General features: G+C 35.0%; 1 protein-coding gene across 2 annotated transcripts in view; it reads left to right on the top strand.

Annotated features, from left to right (window-relative positions):
* LOC113092589 (kelch-like protein 29) overlaps positions 1 to 24,469 on the top strand; it is a 247,263-nt gene that overhangs the window by 215,453 nt on the left and 7,341 nt on the right. For both annotated transcript variants that reach the window (XM_026258237.1, XM_026258238.1), the window contains 2 exons: positions 6,231 to 6,413; positions 6,805 to 6,985. In XM_026258237.1, coding sequence (XP_026114022.1) covers positions 6,231 to 6,413; positions 6,805 to 6,985 — 364 coding nt within the window. The remainder of the gene's footprint in view (positions 1 to 6,230; positions 6,414 to 6,804; positions 6,986 to 24,469) is intronic.

Below are 24,469 nucleotides of genomic sequence, written 5' to 3'. Positions count from 1 at the left end.
CCAATATTCAAGTATGACTAACATTTTTGGTTGATAAACTATTAAATGAGACACTGCTGTTAAGAGGAGGATAGAAAATGTATGCTGCAGTGCTGTACAGGGAGAAATTCTCTCTCCCGAGCACAACGCTCACTCAAAATCATGTCTTACTTCCTGTCTGGGAGCTATTTCTTTTGTAGCGAAGGGCAGTGGCGTGCCGTTTGATGGCTGTTTGGTTCCCTTGTAAATGACAGCTCGCAGTGCAGTGGAGTCTGAGTTTATGTGCAGATATTGTGACTGGAGTTTGAGCTGCTCTTAGTCTCAGCTTCAGACAGCATGCCTGTGGACCGTAAATTTAACACCGTTTTTCCATTAAGAGCTCATTTGTGAACAGGACCCATTGTGGAAAATCAGCTCCGGTAGTTTAAGAGGTTGTAATGTTGGCGGGAAAGCTCCTGTTTGAGTTTAAACAGCATTTTGGTGTCCACGCTGTATGTGAGTTTGAGTTATGCACCATTAAGAATTAAATTGAAGATGCCTTTTAAATTCCAACTTAGGCCCCGTTTACACTAGTGTGTTTTGATTTTAAAACGGCGTTTTAGAATTAAAACGATCCATGTTTACACTGGCTTTTCAACTGTGTTTCAGAAGCAATCTCCGTCTACACTACACCGAAAATGCATGTCACGTGAGCATTCATGCACACTGGGCAATGCGCGTAAAAGTGTAAACAAGAAGTTGGTTGCTAGTCACTGGCAGGTTCAACAATGAGCATGATGGCAAGGAAAAACAAGGACGTCTTTGTGTGGTCAGATGATGAGGTGGAATTGTTACTCAAAGTAGCTAATGATTACAAAGTGGCCGAAAATGTAGATTGGGAGTCATGCCAAAACAAATATAGCGACATACTTGACAGAGACGTGATACGGTTACACGGTCGTCAAAGATACGCAGAGATCACGTAGGTCTCCGTTTTGGTCCGTTTACACTGAAATGCAAAAATTGTGCCTATAGCAATTCGTAATTGTTTTCTGTATTTCTTCATATTTATTAAATACATTTCTTTTTTTTCTTTTTTTGGACTAGGGTGGAAGAACACCACATCTCAGAATGTATTTTTAATTGCATTTAAAAATTGCCTAATTTTTCATTCTCAAAAATTTTAATGTACTATTACAATGCAATATTTTGTTTATTTATTTATTTATTTATCTATCTATTTACCATGGCATTAAATAATTATATGTGGCAATTAAATGTGTGAAAGTGCATGGCTGTTGAAGGAACACGTCCTTTCTATGATATTTTAATTGATTTTTAAATTATGTAATTTGGTGTCCCTAAATCTTTATATGATTGGTTATAATCCTAAATCAGATTTATATTACACACACACAAAAAAAAAAAAAAATACAAGTGTTTCTCAAAACAGCAGATTGATTGGATTGGCTGGCTTAACATAAGCAGGTTCATATCACTCCACTGAGAATCAAAGTCATGTTTATGTAATATGTTAAGTTGCCTGCTCCCAGGTGTTTTATTTCCCAGTCTGTTACAATGAGGCTTTTGATTTGCCAGTTTGGCAAGCCTTGTGGCATCAGTTCTTTGAAAGACAGTCAAGTGGTTGTTTGAGGCACTTACTTTAGTAGCCTTGAGCAAATCTGTAGATTATGCTCTGCTTTCAGTGTTGTAATCTATTATCAGTTACCCTGATTTACCCCGTTTCTTGTGTAAATCTCACATGGAAGTAGCAAGCCATGGTGGGTTGCTTTATATGAAGGTCCGATGACCCCAAGTCTGGATGGTTTCTGGCCAGAGTGTGCTGCAATTGATTCTTCTCAGAGCTCTGCCTAAATGGAATAATTCACCCCCCCCCCCCCCCCCAAAATGACATTCTGTCAGCATTTACTCACCTTCACGTGGTTCCAAACTTCATTTGCTATCCCTATCCCTTTAAAACGTTACTTACCAATCCAGCTTTAGCCATTTCTCAGAAAAGCCTCTGTTAATCCTTTTATCATTTGTTCAGTTTATGAATTTTTTTATGGAAATGATCAAAAGTATGGAAAAACATCGTTGCCAAGAGTTGGATTTATTTTATTTACTTAATCATATTTTAATGCGTTTTAATCCATTTATAATTGATTATCATGATGTTTTATGAAATGTCATGGAAATTATCAGTAATATGGCCAAACATTGTTGTCCAAAGACTGATTGAGTAATTGAAAATATTTTAATATGCTATTAATCTATTTATAATGGATTATAATGGAGCTTTATGGAATATTATGAGAATTCTCAAAAATATGGAACGACATTTTTTTTTAACGTTTGTATTTATTTTAGTTAAACATGTTTAATGTTTTTTAATGCATTCAAAATGTACAGGTGCTGGTCATATAATTAGAATATCATCGAAAAGTTGATTTATTTCACTAATTCCATTAAAAAAGTGAAACTTGGATTGAAGGGCAGTGAAATGACATGGTAAAAGCCCATACATACAAAGTTCAGACGGTCAGGGATGCCCGCGCCCCAAGCGTCCACTACTCGCCATGTCTTTCTGACAAGCGGGTTCAAAGCTGCAATTTATCTCTGCCCAAGACCGCAGCCATCGAAGAGTCTCGGAGGAGAGAAAGAGAGAGCTTCCTCTTTTCTAAACTCAAAAACCTCTTCCACATCCAGCTTTTAATGGTTGGGAAGAGCAAGACGAGGGCAATTAGATGGAAATCAAGCCCGGTCTCACATGGGGGATCCGGGGTCTTGTTCTAGGCCAAGGTGGGGGTGGTTTTGAGCAGGTTTGGGTTTCCTCCCGCTGTGAAGGAGAGATTGAGAACAGGAGGAGAAAAAAAGAGACCGTTATTTACAGTCGTTCACAATTCTGGATGTTATCATTATCGCTCTTTAGCTCAGTAGGGAAAGAGAGCTACCCGGCCGCCCTGACATCCCGTCTGGCAAACGGTTATTTACCGATGGCAGCCTCTGAGCCAATGCCATAGATAGGACTCATTAAGGGGAAGTGAGGCGGAAGAGACGGGTGTGATTGTCCTGTGGGAGGCTGTGCATGCCGAGCGAGGAGAAGCTCACCTGTCAATGGTGTGCATCACTACTCAACACAGCTTTTACGTCGACATCAGTGGAGGAGGCAGGCAAAAATTAAAAGTAGAGTTGGGAACCATGTGCTTCGGCCACATCCAGCTTGATTGACAGGTGCTGGCCGGACTCCTCCTGGTTCACTTTTCTCACTTCCTGTTTCTGTTTGCTTCTGTTTGTGTTTACTTTTTTATGATTGAGCTTGATTTAAGCCGTTTGAATGGAGTGAAATCGGCACACCTCATTAAGGAATGAAACATTGCTCCAGCAGCACTTTGGTGAAAAAGGTCACCTGCTGCTCCAACAGACTCAAATCTCACAGGAGATAAGAAATGGCTGTGTTTGCTCTCTTGGGGTTCCAGTGAAATTCATATAGAGTACTCGCTGTCAGTTACTGGATGTCCCGTCAGTATGTCCGAACGGGATTTTTCTAATACACCTGCCATGTTTTTTTCGTCCTCCGTTAATAAGCAAATTTAAGCGAATTTCATCATCAGAAATACACTACCAGTCAACATCCACTCATTTTTTTATTATGACAATTTACTAACTCTATAAAAACAAGTTTTGAAAGTATGGAAAGCATGAAAGTACGAAAATTATGTAGTGACCAAATCTATTAAATCTTTGATTTATTTGAGCTTTTTTTAAGAAACATTTGCTGGCCATTTATTAGTAGGTTTTTACCTATTAAAATGTAAATATTTACTGTGTATGTTATGCATTTGTTAAAAATAGAATGCAATGTCTATTTACTTTGATTTGACAAAATGCAGACAGTAAAGAATTGTCCTTTCACTTGATTTGCACACGTTTGTCTGCTCTACCTGTTTGCCTGAAGGATGCCGAGTGGTTCATTTCCACCAGATCAAGCACCATATGTTTCAGCTGCGAGCACCAGAGCAGTCTGTCCCTTCCTCATGTCTCAGTTAAGACAATTCATAGTGTATTTTTTCCTCTCGATTTTGCTATTTTGTTCCTCTCTTTTCCACTCCAGTTGTGTTTTTACCTGCCCTGGAGAGAAAAGCCAAGATTTGGAAAGAGAGAGAGAGAGAGAAATGGAGAAGGGGAAAACGATGACAATGTTGTAAAAGAAGGTTGCTGGAGCGGAGAGAAGCCCATGGATCAGACAGGCGGCTGTTGTCAGGGGAGCGCATGGGGAAGTATTGATTCGGAAAGATGAGCCAGCGGTTAAAAGAAGCTCAAGGATGTCTTCACGCCGCCTTTCTCCCTGCACCTTAAACAAAAGCCGGTGTCTGCGAGGCGATTTGATGACAAGCCCTGCACCGGTGTAGACATGATGCAGGAAGTCGAAGCACTCGAACCCTTACACAGACAACAATAGGCTTTCTAAGCGCAAACCTGGATAGAATTACACCGGATGATGCTGGGATTCTTTCATTTTCCTTCTGCAGGAACATTTAGACCTCATTTGTTGAAGATGAATGCTGTTAGGCGGTTGCTCACTGATCCAATTCGGTGGCCACGTACACACTGTGAAGACTCAGGAGTGACAACCGCATTGAAATATACAGGAGTGAAACTGCTAAACTATTGTTGTGTGTGTGTGTGTGTGTGTGGGCATGTTTTTGTGACATATCAGGACACAACTCTGTATAATGACATGGGTATGACACAGGTATTACAAGGAGAGGGTGACTTATGAGGACATAACCCATGTCCCCATTTTTCAAAACGCTTATAAACCATACAGAATGAGGTTTTTTTGAGAAAGTAAACATGCAAAAATGTAAAAATGTGAGGGTTAGTGTTAGGGTTGGTGAAGGGCGATAGAATATACAGTTTCTTCATTATAAAAACCATTACGCCTATGGGATGTCCCCACTTTTCACAAAGTGTGTGTGTGTGTGTGCGCGTGTGTGTGTGTGTGTGTGTATCCGCTGTCTTTACCAAAGTAATATTACACACACCAAAGACTATGTTTGGCCACCATCAACAGAGCTACTGTGTTTTATTTATGTTTGGAAGGCTGCTTTGTAACTCGAAGGGTTGCGATGCAATGGTGGACACAGGTGTGCATATACTGGCTCATCCGATCGGATTTTAAAAAGTGTCTGTGTTATCACAAATGCTAACCACTCAAATTTCATCGGAGCACTTTATAAAAAAGAAAGTAGCAGAATAGAGGATCATGGATGAGTGCGCAGGTGCCCGTGATGCATTTGATGTAGTGTTGAAGCTAATGTGCCCAGGGCTGTAAGACTCTTGAGGGCATGCATCCAAACAGATGGTTATGAGTTTAGTTAAGCTCTGATAATTCACTTACACTCTTCATTGGACACACATGCACCGACACACTCTTCATATGGGATGCTGGGTAACCTGGACAAGATTGTATGTGCTATGTTTTAATATTTGTTTAATCTATATTCAATATACTGCCATTCAAAAGTTTGGGGTCAGAATGTTTTTTGTCAGGATTCTTTGATTAAATACAAATTTCAAATAAACAGCATTTATGTTTTTTGTTTTTGTTTTGCTTTGTAGCAAAGCAAAAGTCTTTGCTGTCACTTTTGATTAATTTAATGTGTCCTATTAAGTATAATATAAAGTATTCATTTCTTAAAAAGTAAGAAAAAACAACAACTTTTAGAACTTTTTTAATGTAAAGAAAACAAATGGAAATATAATAAGGTTTATTATTTGTTTTATTATGTCCCATTTCTCATTAAGTTTTTATTATTATTATAATTATTATTATGTGTATTTAGGATACGTAAAATGCCTACTCTGAAATTAGCTTTAGAAATGCACAAGTAGAACAAGTATCTATTATGAATTAAATTTAAGTTTTAATTCTAGTTTTAAGATAAAGCTAAGTATTAAATAAATAAACAAACAATAAATAAATGCTGATGGGGTAAGAAAAATGAATGATATATTTTCTTCCAGTGAGCCTTTATTTATTTTTGTAGTGCAGCTCTCTGGGTTTTAGATTCCCACATAAGATAGCTGCGATGTGAAACTGTGTGGAGAAACGGCAGTCTTCTTCGGGGGTCCCTGCAGTCCATCAATCTGCCATGATGAATAACTGCAGTCCCAGCCTTTTCAGACTCTCTATTTCAACACATTGACACGGCCACCACAGGGGCCATCAAGCCCTCATATATGTGTATCCTCGGTCTAACCCGCAGGTGTAGCAGAGGTGATCGTGTTGGTGGGAGGACGGCAGGCGATCGGTATGAACCAGCGCTCTCTGACGGCCGTCACCTGCTTCAATCCTCAGAACAGCAAATGGTATCCTCTAGCCAGCCTCCCGTTCTACGACCGTGAATTCTTCAGCGTCATCTCCGCCGGGGACAATATTTACCTGTCAGGTATGTCCGATTTTGAAGGGAAGGTTGTATATCAAGGGCGAACAAACTCTGTGGTCACTTCCCAGACGCAGACTGTTTTTTTTTTTTTTGCAATGATCCGATGAAGAATCGCTGTTGCCGTTACATTAATCTGAGCCCCCATTAGATTCTTCCGTTCTGTAATATCAAAACATCTATTGGTCTCCATGCCAGATAAGTGCAAGAAATCTTTTATCAAGGTTATGTTTCTGTCCAGCTTATTTTTGGTACTTTCTGAGGTCGTAATACAAGTCTTGGTGTCCGAGCTGCATCAGTAAACAGTTGTAAATTTATTCCCAGATTTTTTTTAGAGCATTTTCTACACTGACATTGTGCAATGTCAAGGCGTGATGGTGCGTGCTCTTGTTTCCAGGTGGTACGGAGTCAGGGGTGACAGTGGCAGATGTGTGGTGCTACATGTCTCTTCTGGACAACTGGAACCTGGTGTCCCGGATGACCGTCTCTCGCTGCAGGCACAACAGCTTGGTGTACGATGGGAAACTCTACACTATCGGAGGACTCGGGGTGGCTGGAAACTTGGACCATGTGGAAAGGTAATTTGTCCTGCAGTTAACTAGCTCAGGGGAGAATGAATGCACAGATGCAGTGTGATGGTTTCTCATGTTGCACATTTACACTCAAAGCTGGAAGAGAACTGGATATTCTTAGAAACTAGCAGTGTGTTTTTCATGTGTTGTTTCACTGATGTTATAGGTTTTGTTAATATTTTGAATTAGATTTTTACATTTTTATTTTAGTTCAAGTTTTATAATTTTTATTGTGTTTTTGTCATTTTTTATAGTTTTTTTCTATACATACACACACACACACACACACACACACACACATATATATATATATATATATATCGTTTTTAGTTTTTTAGTTTGTTTTTTTTTCTTTGGAAATTGGAAATGTTGCTTTGGCATGATTATTGAATGCTTTGTTACCCTGGATATTAGCGAGTATCTTAATGTCCATAAATATTAATATATTTTTTATATATATATTTTAAATATATTTTATTTTCATATTTTCTGTTTTAATTTTAGTTAAAGTAATAGTAATAGTAATAGTAATAACTATAGTAATAGTTTTTTTTATTAAGTTAGTTTTTTTGTCTTTTTTAGTTGTTTATTTAGTCAAGGTTTTTTTTAAACTTGAATCTTAGTGCTGTTTTTTTTTTTACATTTGTTTAAAACATTTTTTATTTCATTTAATGCATAAGTAATAAAAAAAATTGTTTAGTCTTGACTTGCAGCGCTATAGAAATCAGCTAACGTTCAAGGAAGAAGAGGAATTTGTGTGATATACGTTTGTTAATCTTGGGTAATTAAGCCAAATTTAAGCTAAATAACAACAACACATTGTCCTGCAATACTTTTAATTAAATTCAAATTTAGATTCTGTGCAAAGAAATGACAATGATGTGGTGTTTTTGCAACAAGGTGGAGACAGTTTATTCATAATAGCAGGGCTGCTGGTGGAGAAGTGACAAGTACAAGAAAAAATGTAAGAAATTATTTTTTTTAATAAAATACATACAGACACAAAAGAAAGAAAGAGATATCAAGGAAAATGAAGTAAAGAAAAAGGAAGCTGCAGTTGAAGAGAGAACCTTTAATCATTTTGCACAGCCAGAGCCTAGGGATTTAGACTTGTTTTATGTGATGGCCATACAAATAATAGGGTTGTCTGTGGGGGTGTAGGATGGCCTGGATGAGTGTGAAATTTCCCAGCCTGAAATTGTGTACCAGTCCCTGTTCCCATACCTGCTTATTAACCCTGAAACCAATCACAGATCTCCCAGCATCAGATATCATTCATCATAAATGCTGGATTCAAGTCATCCGGGAGAATGTAAAGTCAACGTGATTTGGGTTCTAAGTGATTTCTGTCTTTCTTTCTTTTTTAACTTAATGATGGACACAGGAGGCTTTAGTGCTAATCCACCATAATGAAGAGCAAAAGATTGACCTAGGTTTTTAACTGCTGTTTTATCATTCTAGTGCTGCTACAGAGAATCATGCAAGAGTCAAACAATCCTCCTCATGAACCAGCTAAATGAGTTGTGTTTTCTAGCAAGCTTTCATGCTAGCCCTCATTAGCAGTACATAAAATGCGTGCTAAATCAATTGTGCTGTCAACACTATAATTACAGTGTATGATCAATATCAGTTTGCTTCAAGTGATTCTTTAATTAACGCTCGGAAATTCTCCGTTTAAGAAAAGATTCTTTCCGGTAATTATTGCTTATGTATATTGTTATTTATTTATTTATATTGACATTTATATTACTGAATTATGCATATACATGCATATATAGATATATATAATAGTTACAAGTATTTTTCTTACAAGCTTACTTGCTATTCCTGACTACACAAAATCGATTGTCCATAATTACAGTTTATGATCAATATCAATTTGTTTCAACAATGATTTCTTAATTAACACTCAGAAAATTCAGCCTGAACATTTGCACTGAGCTCCCAAATATGATCTTTCTGACATAACTGACATAACTTTGCACAGCAGAACTTAGAAAACCCATAGGCTATGTGAAGCACTGCATTATGGGAAATGCTCATTTCTCCTCATGTGAATGTGTTTAACCTCTTGGAGTGGGACGGTGAAATGGTCTGATGCTCCAATTGCGGGCGGCACAAGAGGGCAAGATTAAACGGGGCAATCAAAAAAACATTATGGCCGGTATTAAAGGAGCCCTCCGCAGCTCATTACTGGCCTGAAAGTAGCTCAGGAGTCCCTATCAGCGCATGAGTCTGTCAAAACCAGCCTATGATTTGATATTTCTCTTTAATGTCCATCATATTATGGACTCAACAACTTTCCCCCTGATACCTTTGCACTTAATAACCCAAAACTTCAGATTCAAACTTCCTTTCCTTGCCAGAAATGAGCTGCATATGACCATCTTATATGAATTTGACATGTATGCATGTATGTATGTATGCATGTGTGCTGCATTTAGCTAATTAGCATCCTTCACCCGGCGGAGCGGTTCAGTCTGAATGTGTTGTATGTGAAACTGATATCGGATCCCAACTCCTCACTATTATATTCTCATTATTGTGTGTTTAGCTGAGCGACTGCATGCTTACCTCAGCGCTCAGTAGTGCCACGGGGATAAACACTTACTTTTGCAAGCATATAGCATGCTATTGGAGTTTTAGCAGCCTGTATACCTTCAATATTTCATTTGACTTTGCAGCCAGGGCTTTTCAGGTGGGTTATGTTGAACAGTGTGTCTTTGGATTTGATCAGCGGAGACAAACCAACACTCTCCATGGTTGTACTTCCCCCGTCATTTACGCAGTGTCAGTGCTGAACGAACACTGAGATGTGGACGAGCTGGTGTTTCAGAAAGATGCTGTGCTGCCTGATTAATGTGATGAGGGCTGTTTAGCATAAAATACTCAGAAGTGTGTGTATTTCTGATGTCTCGGTGTTGTGTAGGGCTGTAACCACCCGATAAAACTGATAATCATCCATATTAATAATGATCAGCAACCAGTTTCATCAGCTGAGTACTTGTACTGTGCATGAAGAATGTCCATCAGTGATATCACTTTAAAATTATATAAAAAGTAGATACAGTAATTACATTTTACATGCAAATGAGTGAGTGTTTGGGCATGCTGAATGTCAGTTAATTATTGCTGTTGCTGCTAATCATCAGTACATTACTGATGCTGCTGTCATTGATGGCAACTAACAGTAAAAAGTTTGAATTTTTACATATTCATATTTAGATATTTTTTTAACAGATTTCATTTATACATTTATATAAATGAAAAACTGAAGTTGAAATGTGTATATTTATGGGTATATTTATATTTTATTTGATATTTAAACTGATAGTTGTATCAATGTTTATAAATAGAATTATTCATTTATAATAAAAAAATATTTCACTCCATAAATAAATATCAAATTAAAGTTGAAATGTGTATATTAATATTATATTATTTAAATTGATAACAGAATTTAAATAAGAATAAATATAAAATATTGTATTACATTATAAATATAAAATTATTATTAATATCATATCGATGTCAAATATATAATTGAAGTTGGAATTTATACATATCATATACATTTTTAATGTATGCATTAATGTATAATCGGCTTAAATTCATAAATAATAAAAAAAAAAATCCAACTTTATTTGTATGTTTATATTAAATATAAAATTGGCAAAAAATGTATTATTTATATATTTATGCATGATTAATGATATGATAAATTATATTTATATATTTATATATGTTTTACTATTTAAATTATATATATATATATATATATATTGGTAATTGTACTTATTATATTAATAAATAAAATTAAGACTGCAACTTTATGACCTACCTATAGCATGTGTGTGTGTGTGTGTTTGTGTGTATGTATGTATGTATGTGTATATATATATATATATATATATATATATATATATATATATATATATATATATATATATATATGTGTGTGTGTGTGTGTGTGTGTGTGTGTGTGTGTGTGTGTGTGTGTGTGTGTGTGTGTGTGTGTGTGTGTGTGTGTGTGTGTGTGTGTATTCTGTGGCCTGCATGAACCATCTCCAGTTTGGACTAAACATTGAACATTGCATTACTGATACAAATATGTCCATATACCATGATTTTCATCCATCTTTGATGAAAAATAAAGCTTACAAAGTTTAGTCCCATCTTTCTTACCCTCCTTCGATCTCTAACCCTCCTTTTTTGCGGCCCACCATCTGTCTTACAGTAGGTTTTCATGCGCTGAGCCATGAAATCATTCACGCTTAGAAGCACATCTTCAGTAAGGCCTCTCTCACGGCACCTGTTCGCTTCATTTGTGGCACCCAGCATGAGCGCATCAGGCGGCTTCTGTCCCAGGGTCACACTACTGGATAAGTTGTTGCCATGAAACAGTGTTTAGATTGAATTTCTGCTTTTTGTTTGTGCACAGGCGAACTGTTAAATGCAGCCGATTGCTGTTCCAAAACAAATAAAAGCAATGCTTCGCCCTGTAAACTCCTTTTTGTGTTTAATGATCTCATATAGATATAAAGCCAAATAGCTCTAGAATTGTTTTTTTTATGTATTTTTTATTTAATCGCTGATTTCATTCAGATAATGAGTGCAACAATACAGAGCATTAGAGCAGAGATGGTGCGTAAAGCATGACCTCACACGCTCTGTGCTGCTGTTTCTAACACTATTCAAATCAAACCCTATTGCATGGTTTGTGTTGTTTAATATGCCCCCCATGGTTCTTTTATGTGCCCTTTATGTCTTTTTAATTCACGGAAATTAGATTAATTCTCCCCCATTTCATATAAATGAAGAAGCATTCATATTAAAGTAACAAATGCATAAATAAATAAAACCAGATTGTAAGTATTTCAGCTCAATGTGAATATTTAAGTTACTTTAACTGCTATCCATTTTTCTTTACCCTTTTAGCCTTAACTAGCTCATTTAAATGGTCCTGAAGTGTGATAAATTAATTTTTAAAGCGCAATTATTTCATGTAGTTTCTAAATTAATATGAGGTCATTAACTAAGTTCATAATGATTATAAAATGATTAGCAAAACTGTGTAGTACATTTAAATGGAGTATAGCTTGTCGCTGGATATTTCAATTTATATATATACACCTATAAAAAATAGATCAATATAGAAAGTTTCTTCTTATTAATACAGTTCATTTTATATATATAAATATATATATATATATATATATATATATATATATATATATATATATATATATATATAATGAACTGTATTAATATGAAGAAACTTTCTATATTGATTTATTTTTTATAGGTTTTTTTTTACTTTAATTTAAATTTTGCACAGTTCTGCACAACTTGCAAATTAATAAATTAATGCTAGTATAAAATAAATGCTTGGAAATAGATAAATTAATGTCTTGGCAGAAAACTACCGTGTATATACATTTTACAGTGCTTTTCAGTCTTCATATTGTATGCCGTGTTGTTTCTAATGCTCATTTAATTTGCTTGAAGGTTGAAGGTTGCTTGAGTTTTAGCAGTTTGTACACACAGTAGTGCACTTAGTAAAAGAAACGTTTCCCAGTGAGAAGTGTTTTTTGTTCAGGGAGACGCTTCACTGGTAGTCCCATGACAAATATACAGTGAGGCTGGACTCCATTAGACACCATCATAGGTGTGACAAATTAATGGATGGCCGGCATCTCACGGTCGCTGGGCTCAGAAAAGCTTTATTCTCAGAGATGAGAGATCCCCCCTGAGGGTCCATTCACTTCCAGTCTGTTCCGGCCGATATTCAGCGTCCCTCCACAGAAACGCTTTGACAGTGATCCTGTTTCTATTGTCCTTTAACCTGAAGAAGCTGTCAAGCCTTGCAGTGCACCCTACTGAGCTCACACTCACAGTCTGAGGTTAGAGCACTTTATTCCACAAAAATGGATGCACAGTTGACTTTGGACACATTTTGAACCCTTTTTCACCTGGTTTCTGGCAGTGTCTTAGTAGTACAGTATAGTGTAGTTTTTATATATATATATATATATATATAATTTTATTATTTCGATTTAAACTAAATGAAAGTAAGAAATGTTGCATTGACAATGAGCTGATATATGTATTCAGTTAATAGTTATAGTTTGTTAATTAGATAAGAACCCTATTTTTTTTTTGATTATATATAATAACTAAAATAAAACTAAATATTAATAACTAGACTATTTAAAACTAAAGAAACAAAAAATTTACTAAACACCACATACACATATTTAAAAACAATTTTGATTTAATTAGATTTTTCTTATTTTTATTTGTTGTTTAATGTCTGTATTGTTGTTAATAACTTGTAAATTGTTTGGTTATTCAACTTAAACTTTAAACATTTTAAGGTTAATTGTAGTTATTAGTTATAATATTATTCATAATTGTATTTCATATATACAAATAGTTGAATTTTTAATAGCTTGAGCATTTTAGTCCTTGGTAGTGCAATTAAAGCAAACATTCAGCTATGGGTGGAAAGACACTGTCATATATACATGACAATGGATATATATACATAGTATATATTTATGAAGAATCATTATTTAATATTTTGTTTTTGTTATAGATTTAATCAAGTTTAAAATTTAAATGAAATGAAAACAAGAATATCTAAATAATTTAGATTAAATGTTGTTTTTGTTGTTGTTTTCTTAAGTTTTAGTTATTTTAGTACTTCACATTAAACATAATGATTACACACACACACACACACACACACACACATGTCTGGTCAGCTATCCTTGTGGGGACTCTCCATAGGCGTAATGGTTTTTATACTGTACAGACCGTATTTTCTGTCGCCCTACACCAACCCTACCCCTAAACCTAACCCTCACAGGAAACTTTCTGCATTTTTAGATTTCCAAGAAACTTCATTCTGTGTAATTTATTAGCTTGTTTACCCGTGGGGACCTCAATTTAGGTCCCTACCATGACACGAGTCCCCATGAGTCTGTGTGTATTCAGGTTTAAGACCCCACCAGAATAGAAAAACAAGTACACACACACACACACACATATATATACACATATATACATATATATACACATATATACATATATATACACATATATACATATATATATACACATATATACATATATATATATATATATATATATATATATATATATATATATATATATATATATATAATATACTTGAACTACATACTACATATACACACCTAAATAAACATATAAATACTGTGACCACTATTCCGTGAGCTGTGTTCCCTCGCACCCCGCTGTGAAAATCCAGCACATGGTGGGATTAAGATTCTTCAGAGCACCATCACCCGCTGTGCCCTCTCCCCTTTCCTCCAGCTTACTCTGCCCCGCTAGTTAGACGCCCGTCTCCTGCATCTCGTTCCTTCTGCTGGTGTGGAAAATGAGTATGAAGAGGAGCCAGAACCTCCCTAAACCCCTTCTCTAATTACAAACCTCTCCGCTCCCGTTCACCCGTCTCCTCAGCCCCAGCTCCATACGTATGACCGCGGGCAGCGTTCGATAGCCAGCCTCCTGGAGCGTAGCGCTCGGTGGGGTGGCTCAAGCCCTCCGACTCAGTTCACTGAGCTCGTGGCCAGAAAAAGCTTCATCTTCTTCTATCATCTCAGAAAGGGGCATATTTAGTCCTGGTGGGTATCTAATGAGAGGAATCTGAGCCTCTCATGGAACATGTTTTCGTTGCATTACAAAAGAGGAAATTGTGAGTCCCTTGAGTCATTCATTTATGATTGGAAGAGTTTTCAGCATGCATTCAGCATTCAGGTTTTTTTTTTTTTCAGCTGTATTTGAAACCTAGATATAACACTTAAGTCAGAAGAACAAAAAAACTGAATGACTGGGTTGGAAATAGGATCACCCTCTCCTAAAAATGAAAACCGTAAACTCAATCTCAAAGTGTAGATGATCACCTTCTCAATGGCACACACAGCCATTTGACCTGTAACTGTGATCAGTTGTGTTCATTTTGATTAGCTCAGCATGAAAAGAGCTTTCCTGAAGCATTTCAGTCCTTGGTAGTGCAACTGAAGCAAACAATCAGCTACGGGTGGTAAGACACCGTCAAAAGATCTCTGGGGGAAAGTTGGGGACAAGCACAAGTCAGAAGATGAATACAGAAACATTTCAAAGGCTTTATCAATGCCTAGAAGCACAGTGAAGTCTGTTATTAAGAAGTGGAAGGTATCTGGTACAACACAGATCCTCCCTGAATCAAGACGTCGCTCCAAACTGGATAAAAGAGCCGGAGGAAACTGGTCAAAGAGGAGACCAAGAGACCTACAGCAAACTCTGAAGCAGCTGCAGGAATTTATGACAAAGAGTGATCGTTGTGTGCATGTGACAACAACATCACAAATTCTCCACAAATGTGGTTTGACTCCTCAAGAAAGACCACATACAGTCAGACCGAGCTTTGCCAAAACACCTTGAAGATTCTGAGGCAGATTACTTATTGGAACCCATTTCTTGACTTTGTGGTCAAAGTTTCTTTCCATCCAGATAACAAGCAGCAAAGATTTCAGATATACAGTTGTGCCCGAGGAACTTGTTGAAGACATTTGTGGTTCTTGTGAAACTCTTTTAATAAGACATGATTCTATCAACCTCACAAATCCAGCAGCTATATTTTATCCAAGCAGAACTGCCTGTTTACCTCTAAACAAACTCAAGAACACCCAGAACGTCGCTGACAGAGAACTTTTATCAGTGTACCGTTCAGTTTGATAATACAGCAAATTCTGATATCTGGCCTTGCCTGAGGTTAGTGGGAACTTTTTTAGTTTTCGCCCTCAGTAAAGTTGAGAAGTTTACTTCATAAAAAAATTACTCAAAACAAATACAATGTTTAAAAAAACTCATATCTCACTCCAGTATTTTGTCAAAGTACCCTGAATATTCACTGCTCCCGGATCTGCCCGTGGCCTGGCGGTGTCACTTCTGCAGTCATGTGTGCTTTGACAGGGATATATTTCGGCTTCACCCAAGGAGGGTATTAGGTTGGTGGAAGTAATGGATGTCTGAGCAAGACTGTGTACCATCAGCCAGATAAATGACTGGCTGATGGTTTGGGAGATTTCCAAGTTGCACCGGCTGGAAACTCATTTCTCTTGTTCCTTCCTGCTTTTCCTCTGCCCCTCCAGCTGTGGAAAGCCGAGGGTTTGCTGACGGAAGATGCGGCTTGTGCTCGAGAAACAGGGAGTGAGACAACAGAATGATGAACAGAGCTGCAGGAAAGATTTTCTCCAGGAGATATGCTAGGTTGTGATGTGATGAGATATTATTTGTGCTGTTTTTATGAAGAAATGAATAGTTTGTGTGATGTATAGATATGGAGATCCGGTTTGTAGAAGGGTATTGGCTCATTTACATGAAATTCCAGTTAGAAATATTCAAAAATAATTCAAACGATCATTTTAAAAGTACTTTGACTTGCTGCTTTTTGACATAGAATTATTCTCAGTATTACACAGTGATTTGAGGGAGTAATTATTCTGCCTGACCTATTCAAGAGCTCAAATTAATTTAAATGGCATGTTTAATTTAACTTCATTTTGTGGGAATTTATGCAGACAAGTGTGACTTGGTTAGTCTTGTGGCATAGAGTTTTCTTTAAATATGAGAAGTTAATATTTGATATTAAAGCTGCAGTAGGTAACTTTTGTAAAAATATATTTTTTACATATTTGTTAAACCTGTCATTATGTCCTGACAGTAGAATATGAGACAGATAATCTGTGAAAAAATCAAGCTGCTATGGCTCCTCCCAGTGTCCTATTGCCATTTGCAGAAAGTCATGCGCTCCCGGTAAGAAACAACCAATCAGAGCTGCGGTCCGTAACTTTGTTCGTGTTCAAAATGTAGAAAAATGTATATAATAAGCGAGTACACAATGAATCCATTTACCAAACCGTGTTTTTAGCTTGTCCTGAATCACTAGGGTGCACCTATAATAAGTGTTTATATTCAGACTATTTTAGATTGCTTCGGGGGTACCGCGGCGGAGTAACCCAGTACCTTTGTGATTCTTCATAGACATAAACAGAGAGAAGTAGTTCCGGCTACGATGTTCTTCCGCAAGACGCAAGCAGTTCTGTTTATTAACCGCTAGAGCGTCAAAAGTTCCCTACCGCAGCTTTAAGCAATTAAATATTGTATACAGAAAGCAAATAGATCAAAGACATTTATCATGTAATTTTTTATTTGAAATAATTGCTGTTCTTTTGAATTTTCTACATTTTACAGTAACTACTAGTTATAATCAATTGTAATAATAAATATGAAATATAAAATATTTTTGTGTATATCTATAAAATATATATATTTATAAAATCTGAAATATTACTATAATCATTACTATAAACTTTTTATTTTATATATACATTGTTTATTAAATTACTTTTTTATATATATAAAAATCATCAGCAACCAAATATTGGGTCTCATTCATGAAACATTCGTAAATATACGAGTAAATATCTGAGTGATTTGTGCGTAAAGAGGACTTTCCGAAAACTTTTCTCCTGATTCACAAAAACTTGGTAAACGTCAGATGTGATAGTGAAATGTGTGTGTGTGTGTTAATGAATTCCAATCAGTCGTAAATGGGACGCGCGTGCACGCTCACTCTCAATTACCATAAATCCCGCCTATTAAATCCGACAGACAACTATATATGAGCATCATATTATGACACCAAACGAAGGATTTCAACATGTCTTCTCAAAAGCGACTGAAAAAGAAACATTTCTCAGCTGCAGAAATTGAAGTTTTATTATCAGAAGTTCATTCAAAACCCCACATTTTATTTTGAAGCGTACTAGTGGCGTATCAGGTCCTAAAAAAGGAAGTTTGGCAGCATATTAAAGATCCTATTACTGGCTCTCATAATAAAAGTTAAAAGAAAACCCGTATGTAATTAATATATATAATATTTTTTTCAAAATGCTGTGTAAATATGTACCCGATTAAGGTGAATTAAAATGCAGCTGTATTAATGAGCAAAACGTTCAGATGTTTAACGCACTATTTGCGCGTGGCCGGGAGCAGGTGTAGATTTCTTTCGTACCAACTAACATTTGGAAAATACGAACGTTTTAATGAATCCGAAGGTTTACGCCAAAACCACTTTACACGCGATTTACACAAAAATTCATTCTGCTCTTGTTTCATGAATGAGACCCATTGTGTATAATGTAGTCGTTACTGCCTTTTGCCTTGGCATGACTTCTCACTTTTTTCCAACAATGCATAGGCAGAGTATAGTAACTTCAAAATGGGAGTAAAAATCAAGTTTGAGCTCAAGTGTACTACCTATAATGAATTTGTCTGGACCAGAAGAGCTGGCCGAGGTGAGGTTCATTAGGGCTGAACCGCCGCTGATTCCCTGGAGCTCACATATCCAAAAAAAGTCAAAGCAAATATTCAAATAGACTTTATCTTTATTAAGATAAAGAAGCACAACCTACTCAACAAACTGTCTAAACTACATTCTCACCTAAAAAAAAATATTACACAGATAAGTGTCTCATTAAAGATGCCACACACACAGTCACAGGCTGTTATTTTGCCGTCCTCTGCGTCTGTGGATCCTGTGCCGACTCAAACAGCGGCACTCGGTGTATGGTAAGCACCACTTCATTCAGCACATAATGAAAAAGAAAGCACCTGGTAGGTAATGAAGTCTTAGGCGAGCTTCCGTGGCCGTGACCGCTCGCACCGTGAGCTTTGGTAATTGGTGCACGACCTACTCAGCCGTCGAGTTGTAATGTCACAATTTGTGTGTGATGCACAAATCCAATTGTGGAGGAGTTCTCCTGATGGAGGCTCAAGGTGCCCTCTGCAGGGCTAGAGATTGAGAACGGATACTGTGTGTGAAGACACCACTGGAAGCCTGGAAGAGCCACGTCACAAATTGGCGAGATGAGAGAGATTACTATACATGTGTGTGCACTGATCACACTGGCCCTTTAAGAGCAGATTAGATTAAGTTAACAGAGCTAATGTCAAATTAAATTAACATCACGTACGCACTACAAACACAACTGAAATGCAGATTTTAATCCACCGGGAAGGAAAATACTATTTCAAATATCTATATATATATATATATATATATATATATATATATATATATATATATATATATATATATATATATAGCATTTTAAAGAACAGCGCATGTATCTTTCAAAGGCATATTTATATTTGTATCTTTTCTTTGTCGTCCTATGTTTTATTTTTATATTTTTAGATATTTATTTTGTCCTATTTTTTTTTTCAAATTCTTCTTCTTTTAATTATGAATTATTCTGCTTCACATCTTTATATATTTAAGTTCTAGTATTACACTGAAAAAAATGGTGTAGAAAAAATTTTCAGTAAATTTCACAATTAATTACAAAGAAACGACAAGTAACATACTGAATTAAATGTGAGATTTTGATGTAGAAAGACCTATACATTATTTATTATTAAATAATAATAAAAAAAATTACAGTGTAGTAATTGCAGTTTTTCTTCATTTATTTTATAATGTCTTAATTTATTATCTTGAGATGCTTATCATTTTGAAGCTTTTTTTAGTCTGCTGAAACATCCCAGAACAATTGTCATTTTCAAAGTGACAGTATTAAACTTGACACTAATAATGGACAATAAACAATTGCACATCTAGCAAGTGACTCAGTCCTGGCATTCATGTCTCTAGATCTTTAATAACTCGTGTCGCAGCAGTTCCTCAAGACTGTCAAACTGTCATGTAAAAGGATCTTTATCTGTAGACTGTCGGATGACCTTTATGAAAACCTCAGGAAGCAAAGTTACCTCTTTTCTGAAGAGATCTGGCAAGTTGTATTTCTTCTCCCAGGAGAAGGACTAAGACAGCTACAGTGTTTGACCCAGTCTTTCCCCAGCCGTTCTCAGTAGAAATAAAAGCCAAACGTGTTAAGACAGGGCCGCGAGACTTTGCGATGTTCACGCTGAGGTTGTGACGTCACATTGCAGCCATTCACTGCTTAACCCATTTTTTGTGCTGATTACTGTGCAATAAATAATACAGAAGTTTAATTGCAGTGTGAGGAAGCTGAAGCCTTCAGTGATGTCTCTGTGAGGAGCCGTAAGCTCAATTACAGACCGCTTTAGTGTGTGGAAACGATTCAGACTGCAAATGATGTCCATCAGATGCTGTTTATTTATCGTGATGGGCCACACATGATGAGAGTGTCTTTTTCTGCCATCAAAATGCTTCTTTTAAGAAAACACACGTCTATTTGAATGCATTTATCTCACAGAATAGAGCTAAGTATAGTTGGCCTGTAGTTCAGTTTCATCGTACAGAACAGGGTTGATTATTGTTAACTTAAAACTAAGATGGAAACTTGATTTCATATACTTGAAATCAAACTGAAATAGTTTAAAGCAATTTAATTGTAGGCTTAACATTAATGACACTCACATTTCTCCTTCGCGGAGGCACAAGTTTAAAAAAGACTGCTCACCAATGTGCCTGAAATGTAAAACAGAGGAAGGAGATCTTATTCACTGTTTCTGGTCTTGTAAGGAGATTCAGAAGTTCTGGGTTATGGTTGAACAAGAACTCAATGCTATCTTATCTATTAATATTGGCTACTGTCCAAAACACACGTTGCTTGGAATATATGATGACATGGTTATAGATAAACATAAAAAGACACTTTGCAAGTTCCTTACATTCTGTGCAAGAAAATGTATTCTCTTGAACTGGTTAGTTGATAAAGCCCCTTCTAGGTCACTATGGCACAGGGTTATATTGGAATACATTTCATTAGATTATCTAACCTGTGCATCTTATAATAGAGATGTCCTAATTTATAGAAGGTGGGACCCATTTCTGACATATATGGGCTTAGATATATCCTCTATTCTTATTAGAGGGTTTGTTTGATGAGGTTTAAATGTGTGGCACATTGGTGCAAAAAAAAAAAAATATTGTTTGTATGATTATACCATTCTCTATTTCATTTATTTCTTAAACTGATTTATTGTGGTAAGCCATATTATTATTATTTTATTTTATTTTTATTTTATTATCATTTTGTTCGATTGATGTAATCTTTTTTTTTTCTCTTTCTCTTTTTTTGGTTGATTCAAATCTCGTTTTGTAATGTTTAAAATTAATAAATATATTTCACAAAAAAAAAAAAAAAAAAACATTAATGACACTGGGTAAAATAAAAGTGAACAAAAAAATAAGTATGAATATTTATTTTAATGAAGATTTGTATATATATATATATATATATATATATATATATATATATATATATATATAAGCTAAAATTGTCATTAAAACTTAGAATAAATACACTCTAAGTACTTTTAAAAGTTGCCTTGACAAATAACTGAAATAAAAAGTTTTTAGTTAGTACTATATTTACTAAAACTGAAGTGAAAAAAAAAAATTTAAGCTAAATAGAAATATACAAAATCTAACAAAAAAATTTAAAAAGAAAGCTAAAGCTAAAAGGAAATTATAATTGTACTATAAATTATAAGTGTAATATAAATTGTTATTAATATTATAGTACATACATATTATTTATAATTACTTTTGATACAATGTATTGATATTTTATATTTACTTTATTATTTGTTAAGAATTTTCACAGCTGTTTTGACTGCAATTCACTGCAGTTAATCTCTGATAAAATGCTTTTGTTAGATTAATTTATGTTCTCTATATTTGTTTTATGTATTTGCTAGATGCCATATATTATTTTATAATAACAAAGAGCACAATGAAAAGCAGTCTTTGACTTTGTGTTATCCTTGAGAAGTTGAGATGAGTCTTGCTTTTATAGTCCAAAAGAAAAAGAAAACATTCTTGTTGTAAATGAAATAGTTCTGAAACTATGAAATGTTAAATTTTACATGCATATATGTGAACTCAAGCTATAAGCCATGAGAGACCTTGTTACAATGATTTTACCCCAGAAAAGAGTGTAATTAGGCATGACGTGAAGCTGGAAACCCTCTGTAACTGCTGTAAAATCAGTAGAATGCTCTCGGGGCTTATTGCTTTTATAAAACCACAACAGCAGTAATATGAAAGATGGTAATAATTATGAATTAAATGCATTCATGGATGTTTGCATTTCCTCAAAGTTCGGTGAACTGTGCGTCTTGCTATGCAGATTCCAGAGTGTTCTATGGATCTCAAGCAGCGTTGTTGCTCATAACTAAATCTAAAACTATTCAAATAAAGCTAAAATAATAAATAAATATTCAATGAAAATGGTTAAAACTTTAATCAAAATTAAAGTACTAAAATTACTAAATTACTAAAACTAAAAATAAATTAAAGTTAAATAGAAAATATAAAACATAATATTGGCAGAATCACATAAAATTAATACAATTGAATTTTCAACGAAAACTTTTAAAAATAAATGGATTAAAAAAGTTAAGAACATGAATACAATTTTGAACTGAAATTAAATGAGTTTTAGTACTATAATTACATACTAAAACATTTTAAATATATATGTATAAAAAGTATTTAAACAAATAAATAATATAAAAAAGATTCATAAAAATGGCACATAACAAAATTACTAAAACTAGAATTTTAATATTTAGAATAGATTAACTTTAAAAATGGAAGTACAATTTTAAGTTAGTACTGATATAACTGAAATAAAAATAAATTAAAGCTAAATAATAGAAGAATATAAAAATAATAATAAAAAATGACATGCACAGAAAATTACTATAACTGAATTAAAAATAAAGTTAAACTACTGTTAAAATACTAATCAAAATGCTAAAACTATAACAAAACTGAACACATAGCTAAAACTGAGTTAAAAACTGAAGCAAAACATAAAAAACTATAAAAATTTTACAAAATAGTTCAATTAATCTAATTATTGAAACTAAATCAAATGATTAAAAACTTAATTAAATCTAAATAGAAATATAAAAATGACAAGCACATACAATAACTAAAACTTAAAAATATTAAAATAAAACCTAAAGCTTAAAGCAAAATTGTAATTGATATCATAATAGTATACTAATAATTTTAAAGTAACAGTGATCTTAGGGTGTTTTTATACAGTTCTGCAGGTGTTCTGTGTGGCCATTGACTCGGGTGTTTAGATTGGCAAACACTACTCATAACTGTCACAGTAAACAGACTAATGAACTCTATCGATAATCTCGGTGCATTACCAAAGAGTTTCATTTGCAAGTTGCAGGTGTGTGTAGCGTTTTGATGCTGTTAAATCTAGCACAGATCATTTGCTTAATGCTGTAGAAATCCATCAAATAATGAAGAGGCCACAGGCGCCTCGACGTATTGATCCCAGTGTTTACGCCGCTGGCACGGCAAGTGAAATAAACTTGACCCTTGACCGCAATCGAGTTATGTGGATATACCTGAGAGGGACGGCAGATAAACGGCTTCGTCAAGGACGGGAGGAACGATAAGGTCAGGAAGGAGCTCAGAAGTGCCATTCGCTGGCTTTATCAGAGCGACCAGGAGATTTCTATTCAGCCCTCATCACTGTCTTCCTCCGGCTGATCTCATTGGCTCCCTGTAGGCACAGGTTATCAAAGCAGCCAATCAGAGACTCCTCCCCCTCCCTCTGGCTCTCATGTGATTAAATGGAGAGTGGATTGTGAGTCACAGTACAGTAGCTCTTATAATTACAGGAGCGCTGATGAGATCATCACAGAGGACAGATCGACTGGATAACATCCATTATTATGGGCTTCATACCTTATTCACTCCGACTCACTCTCATTCAAGTCATCTCTGTAGTGTACTGGCCCAGAAAGGTCCGTTTTTTAAACCTTGAAATCACTCTGACTATATCTGAAATATAAACGCTACTGTACAAGATTACTTGTATTTAGCAAAGTTTCTTAAAATTGATCATAAGTTACAGTAAATGCATTTATAATGTTACTTCTTAATAAGAGACTTCTATTTCAAATAACTTTCTCTTCGTTAAATAATCTTGAAAAGGTTTTATCTCTTTAGTTTCCACAAAAATATTAAGCAGAACAACTGTTTTCAGGATTGATAATAATAGGAAACTTTTTTTTATTATTGCAAATCAGCATATTAGAATGAAATCAAGGTTGCATCACAGGAATAAATTAAATTTTAACATACAGTATATTCAAATAGAAAATTAATAAATCAAATTGTAAAAACATTTCACAATATTACGGTTATATTATATATATTTTAATCAAATAAATGCAGACTGAGCGAGCATAAATTCTTTCAAAAACATTTTAAAATATTACCAACCCCAAACTTTTGAATGACCATCTAATTTTTTTCATGAATAAGATACAAAATAGGGCCTGAAACTTTTCCCCCAACACATTGTTAATGGAATAAGGTGCTAAATTCAAAGTCAAATGCTAAAGTATTTGCTAAATATTATATGTCAGCACTAT

This window comes from Carassius auratus, unplaced genomic scaffold, assembly GCF_003368295.1.
Source record: "Carassius auratus strain Wakin unplaced genomic scaffold, ASM336829v1 scaf_tig00214657, whole genome shotgun sequence".
NCBI lineage: Eukaryota > Metazoa > Chordata > Actinopteri > Cypriniformes > Cyprinidae > Carassius > Carassius auratus.
This window is presented reverse-complemented; position numbering and strand designations above follow the sequence as displayed.